The following is a 9,018-nucleotide window of genomic DNA, read 5'->3' on the forward strand; positions in this document are numbered from 1 at the left end:
CACAGACACACAAACACACGCAGAGACATACACACACAGAGACACAAACACACGCAGAGACATACACACACAGACACACAATCACACGAAGAGACATACTCACACAGATACACACACAGGCACACACATACGCATGGACACACACATACACACACCACACAAACATGGACACACATATACACACGGACACACAAACACACGGACACTCACACACGGACAGACACACACACACGGACAGACACACACACGCAGAGACATACACACAGACACATAAACACACGCAGACATACACACAGACACACAAACACACGCAGAGACATACACACACAGACACACAAACACACGCAGAGACATACACACAGACACAAAAACACACGCAGAGACATACACACAGACACACAAATACACGCAGAGACATACACACACAGACACACAAACACACGCAGGGACATACACACAGACACAAACACACGCAGAGACATACACACACAGACACACAAACACACGCAGAGACATACACACAGACACAAACACACGCAGAGACATACACACACAGACACACAAACACACACAGAGACATACACACACAGAGACACAAACACACACAGACATACACACAAACACACGCAGAGACATACACACACACAGACAAAAACACACGCAGAGACATACACACAGAGACACAAACACACGCAGGGACATACACACAGACACACAAACACACACAGAGACATACACACACAGACACACAAACACACACAGAGACATACACACACAGACACACAAACACACGCAGAGACATACACACACAGGCACACAAACACACGCAGAGACATACACACACAGGCACACAAACACACGCAGAGACATACACACACAGACACATAAACACACGCAGAGACATACACACGGACACACAAATACACGCACAGACATACACACACAGACACACAAACACATGCAGAGACATACACACACAGACACACAAACACACGCAGAGACATACACACAGACACACAAACACACACAGAGACATACACACACAGACACACAAATACACGCAGAGACACACACACAGAGGCACAAACACACACAGAGACATACACACACAGACACACAAACACACGCAGAGACATACACACACAGACACACAAACACACGCAGAGACATACACACACAGGCACACAAACACACACAGAGACATACACACACAGACACACAAACACACGCAGGGACATACGCACACAGACACACAAACACACACAGAGACATACACACACAGACACACAAACACACACAGAGACATACACACACACACACACAAACACACACAGAGACATACACACACAGACACACAAACACACGCAGAGACATACACACACAGACACACAAACACACACAGAGACATACACACACAGACACAAACACACGCAGGGACATACACACACAGTCACACAAACACACACAGAGACATACACACACAGACACACAAACACACGCAGGGACATACACACAAACACACACTAAGACATACACACAAACACACGCAGAGACCTACACACACAGACACACAAACACACACACACACAGACACACAAACACACGCAGAGACATACACACACAGACACACAAATACACGCAGAGACATACACACCCAGAGACACAAACACACGCAGAGACATACACACAGACACACAAACACACGCAGAGACATACACACAGACACACAAACACACGCAGAGAAATACACACACACACAAACACACGCAGAGACAGACACACAAACACACGCAGAGACATACACACACAGACACACAAACACACACACACAGACACACAAACACACACACACAGACACACAAACACACAAACACACGCAGAGACAAACACACAAACGCACACACACACAGACACACAAACACACGCAGAGACATACACACACAGACACACAAACACACACACACACAGACACACAAACACACGCAGAGACATACACACACAGACACACAAACACACACACACACAGACACACAAACACACGCAGAGACATACACACAAACACAGGCAGAGACATACACACACAGATACACAAACACACACAGAGACATACACACACAGACACACAAACACACGCAGAGACATACGCACAGACACACAAACACACGCAGAGACATACACAGAGACACACAAACAACCGCAGAGACATACACACACAGACAAACACACGCAGAGACATACACACACACACACAATAACACGCAGAGACATACACACAGACACACAAAAACACGCAGAGACATACACACACAGACACACAGACACACAAACACACGCAGAGACACACACACACAGACAATCACACGCAGAGACATACACACAGACACACAAACACACACAGAGACATACACACAGACACACAAACACACGCAGAGACATACACACAGACACACCAACACTCGCAGAGACATACACACACAGAGACACAAACACACGCAGAGACATACACACACAGACACACAAACACACGCAGAGACATACTCACACAGATACACAAACACACGCAGAGACATACACACACAGGCACACACATACGCATGGACACACACATACACACACCACACAAACATGGACACACATATACACACGGACACACAAACACACGGACACACACACACGGACAGACACACACACACGGACAGGCACACACACGCAGAGACATACACACAGACACATAAACACACGCAGACATACACACAGACACACAAACACACGCAGAGACATACACACACAGACACACAAACACACGCAGAGACATACACACAGACACAAAAACACACGCAGAGACATACACACAGACACACAAATACACGCAGAGACATACACACACAGACACACAAACACACGCAGAGACATACACACAGACACAAACACACGCAGAGACATACACACACAGACACACAAACACACGCAGAGACATACACACACAGGCACACAAACACACAGAGACATACACAGACACACAAACACACGCAGAAACATACACACACAGATACACAAACACACGCAGAGACATACACACAGACACACAAACACACGCAGAGACATACACAGACAGACACACAAACACACGCAGAGACAGACACACAAACACACGCAGAGACATACACACAGACACACAAACACACGCAGGGACATACACACCGACACACAAACACACATAGAGACATACACACAGACACACAAACACACGCAGAGACATACACACAGACACAAGCACACACAGAGACATACACACACAGACACACAAACTCACGCAGAGACATACACACAGACACACAAACACACACAGAGACATACACACACAGACATACAAACACACGCAGAGACATACACACAGACACACAAACACACGCAGAGACATACACACACAGAGACACAAACACACGCAGAGACATACACATACAGACACACAAACACACGCAGACATACACACACAGACACAGAAACACACAGAGACATACACACACAGACACACAAACACACGCAGAGACATACACACACAGGCACACAAACACACAGAGACATACACACACAGACACACAAACACACGCAGAAACATACACACAGATACACAAACACACGCAGAGACATACACACAGACACACAAACACACGCAGAGACATACACAGACAGACACACAAACACACGCAGAGACAGACACACAAACACACGCAGAGACATACACACAGACACACAAACACACGCAGGGACATACACACCGGCACACAAACACACGCAGAGACATACACACACAGACACACAAACACACGCAGAGACATACACACAGACACACAAACACACACAGAGACATACACACAGACACACAAACACACATAGAGACATACACACAGACACACACACACACGCAGAGACATACACACAGACACAAGCACACACAGAGACAGAGACACACAGACACACAAACACACGCAGAGACATACACACAGACACACAAACACACACAGAGACATACACACACAGACACACAAACACACGCAGAGACATACACACAGACACACAAACACACGCAGAGACATACACACACAGAGACACAAACACACGCAGAGACATACACACACAGACACACAATCACACGAAGAGACATACACACAGACACACAAACACACAAACACACGCAGAGACATACACACAGACACACAAACACACGCAGAGACATACACACACAGACACACAAACACAGGCAGAGACATACTCACACAGATACACACACAGGCACACACATACGCATGGACACACACATACACACACCACACAAACATGGACACACATATACACACGGACACACAAACACACGGACACACACACACGGACAGACACACACACGGACGGACACACACACGCAGAGGCATACACACAGACACATAAACACACGCAGACATACACACAGACACACAAACATACGCAGAGACATACACACACAGACACACAAACACACGCAGAGACATACACACAGACACAAAAACACACGCAGAGACATACACACAGACACACAAATACACGCAGAGACATACACACACAGACACACAAACACACGCAGGGACATACACACAGACACAAACACACGCAGAGACATACACACACAGACACACAAACACACGCAGAGACATACACACAGACACAAACACACGCAGAGACATACACACACAGACACACAAACACACACAGAGACATACACACACAGAGACACAAACACACACAGACATACACACAAACACACGCAGAGACATACACACACAGAGACAAAAACACACGCAGAGACATACACTCAGAGACACAAACACACACAGGGACATACACACAGACACACAAACACACACAGAGACATACACACACAGACACACAAACACACACAGAGACATACACACACAGACACACAAACACACGCAGAGACATACACACACAGGCACACAAACACACGCAGAGACATACACACACAGAGACACAAACACACGCAGAGACATACACACACAGACACACAAACACACGCAGAGACATACACACAGACACACAAATACACGCAGAGACATACACACACAGACACACAAACACATGCAGAGACATACACACACAGACACACAAACACACGCAGAGACATACATACAGACACACAAACACACACAGAGACATACACACACAGACACACAAATACACGCAGAGACACACACACAGAGGCACAAACACACACAGAGACATACACACAGACACACAAACACACGCAGAGACATACACACACAGACACACAAACACACGCAGAGACATACACACACAGACACACAAACACACGCAGAGACATACACACACAGGCACACAAACACACACAGAGACATACACACACAGACACACAAACACACGCAGGGACATACACACACAGACACACAAACACACACAGAGACATACACACACAGACACACAAACACACACAGAGACATACACACACACACACACAAACACACACAGAGACATACACACACAGACACACAAACACACGCAGAGACATACACACACAGACACACAAGCACACACAGAGACATACACACACAGACACAAACACACGCAGGGACATACACACACAGACACACAAACACACACAGAGACACACACACACACGCAGGGACATACACACAGACACAAACACACGCAGAGACATACACACACAGACACACAAACACACACCGAGACATACACACACAGAGACACAAACACACACAGACATACACACAAACACACGCAGAGACATACACACACAGAGACAAAAACACACGCAGAGACATACACTCAGAGACACAAACACACGCAGGGACATACACACAGACACACAAACACACACAGAGACATACACACACAGACACACAAACACACACAGAGACATACACACACAGACACACAAACACACGCAGAGACATACACACACAGGCACACAAACACACGCAGAGACATACACACACAGAGACACAAACACACGCAGACATACACACACAGACACACAAACACACGCAGAGACATACACACAGACACACAAATACACGCAGAGACATACACACACAGACACACAAACACATGCAGAGACATACACACACAGACACACAAACACACGCAGAGACATACACACAGACACACAAACACACACAGAGACATACACACACAGACACACAAATACACGCAGACACACACACAGAGGCACAAACACACACAGAGACATACACACAGACACACAAACACACGCAGAGACATACACACACAGACACACAAACACACGCAGAGACATACACACACAGACACACAAACACACGCAGAGACATACACACACAGGCACACAAACACACACAGAGACATACACACACAGACACACAAACACACGCAGGGACATACACACACAGACACACAAACACACACAGAGACATACACACACAGACACACAAACACACACACAGAGACATACACACACACACACACAAACACACACAGAGACATACACACACAGACACACAAACACACGCAGAGACATACACACACAGACACACAAACACACACAGAGACATACACACACAGACACAAACACACGCAGGGACATACACACACAGACACACAAACACACACAGAGACATACACACACAAACACACGCAGGGACATACACACAAATACACACAGAGACATACACACAAACACACGCAGAGACATACACACACAGACACACAAACACACACACACACAGACACACAAACACACGCAGAGACATACACACACAGACACACAAATACACGCAGAGACAGACACACCCAGAGACACAAACACACACAGAGACATACACACAGACACACAAACACACGCAGAGACATACACACAGACACACAAACACACGCAGAGAAATACACACACACACAAACACATGCAGAGACATACACACAAACACACGCAGAGACATACACACACAGACACACAAACACACACACACAGACACACAAACACACACACAGACACACAAACACACGCAGAGACGTACACACACAGACACACAAACACACACAGACACACAAACACACGCAGAGACATACACACAAACGCACACACACACAGACACACAAACACACGCAGAGACATACACACACAGACACACAAACACACACACACACAGACACACAAACACACGCAGAGACATACACACACAGACACACAAACACACACACACACAGACACACAAACACACGCAGAGACATACACACAAACACAGGCAGAGACATACACAGATACACAAACACACACAGAGACATACACACACAGACACACAAACACACACAGAGACATACACACACAGACACAAACACGCACAGAGACATACACACACAGACACACAAACACACGCAGAGACATACTCACACAGACACACAAACACACGCAGAGACATACACACAGACACACAAACACACGCAGAGACATACACAGAGACACACAAACAACCGCAGAGACATACACACACAGACACACAAACACACGCAGAGACATACTCACACACACACAATAACACACAGAGACATACACACACAGACACACAAACACACGCAGAGACATACACACACAGACACACAAACACACGCAGAGACATACACACAGACACACAAACACACGCAGAGACATACACACACAGACAAACACACGCAGAGACATACACACACAGACACACAAACACACGCAGAGACATACACACACAGACACACAAACACACGCAGAGACATACTCACACAGATACACACACAGGCACACACATACGCATGGACACACACATACACACACCACACAAACATGGACACACATATACACACGGACACACATACACACGGACACACACTCACGGACAGACACACACACGGACAAACACACGGGCACAGAACAGGGAGGCACTAATCTTGACGGCTGACCTGGGTCTGAAGCCGAGCCACGATTTCCTTCCTTGCCTTCATAACAGAGTCGAGTTTGCCAGTCACCATGATGGACAGGCCCTGGTCTTTGGCCAGCGAGAGCTCAATGTGGGCCCCCGTCTTCTGCATGATGTCCAGGCACACCTTCGCCTCCTCGCCTTCGCCAAACTGACTGTTGTCCTTGTACCTGCGCTCCTCCAGAGGGACGTGAAACACCTGGGGGGGAGGGGGAAGAGGCAAAGAGACAGATAACACCCGGCGTGCTCACCCTCCTGTAGCGCGGTGGGTAAAACGCTGAGGTCAGGAGTAACAATCCACCGTGATGGAAAAATCTGCAACCAAAAACCTGTTTGATATAAAAGTAATTGCGAAGCTGTTGGATCATCTCTACAACCCAGTGACTTTTTTTTCCCCCAATTAAGGGGCAATTTAGCGGGGCCATTCCCACCTCCCCCGCATATCTTTGGGGTGTGGAGGGGGGGGGGGGGGGGTGAGACCCACGCAGACACGGGGAGAATGTGCGAACCCCACACGGACCGTGACCCCGGGGCTGGGATCGAACCCGGGTCCTCGGCGACGTGAGGCAGCAGTGCTAACCCCCTGCGCCGCCCTGAGGGAAGAAAACCTAACCATCTGTGATGAATGTAGGCATTTCAGATATATTGGGCGAGATTCTCCACTCCCAAGCCGGTTGGGAGAACCGCCTGGGCCGCCAAACTTTCCGGGGACGCCGGTCCGACGCCCTCCCGCGATTCTCCCGAGCGGCGGGAACGGCCCGGTCGGGTTTCGCAGGCCGGAGACACCCAAAATGGCGATTCTCCGGCACCCCCGCGACTCTGAGGCCCGGATGGGCCGAGCGGCCAGGCCAAAACGGCAGGTTCCCCCCCGGCGCCGTCCGCACCTGGTCGCTGCAGTCGTGGGCGGTGCGTGAACGCTGGGGGGGGGCGGCCTGTGGGGGTGGGGGGGGGATCCTGCACCGGGCTTCACCTGGAATGTGGGGTGGCCCGCGATCGGTGCCCACTG

At 48.3% G+C, this 9,018-nt stretch overlaps 1 protein-coding gene across 1 annotated transcript in view; it reads right to left on the reverse strand.

Moving 5' to 3' along the window:
• Positions 1-8,211, reverse strand: part of LOC140405580 (vigilin-like) — a gene marked incomplete at its 5' end in the record, with an annotated part of 612,489 nt that extends 604,278 nt beyond the window's left edge. The window contains one exon of the mRNA XM_072494137.1: positions 7,996-8,211. Within this exon, the coding sequence (XP_072350238.1) occupies positions 7,996-8,211 (216 nt within the window). The remainder of the gene's footprint in view (positions 1-7,995) is intronic.
• Positions 8,212-9,018: the final 807 nt, after the last annotated feature.

This window comes from Scyliorhinus torazame, unplaced genomic scaffold, assembly GCF_047496885.1.
Source record: "Scyliorhinus torazame isolate Kashiwa2021f unplaced genomic scaffold, sScyTor2.1 scaffold_104, whole genome shotgun sequence".
NCBI classification, from domain to species: domain Eukaryota; kingdom Metazoa; phylum Chordata; class Chondrichthyes; order Carcharhiniformes; family Scyliorhinidae; genus Scyliorhinus; species Scyliorhinus torazame.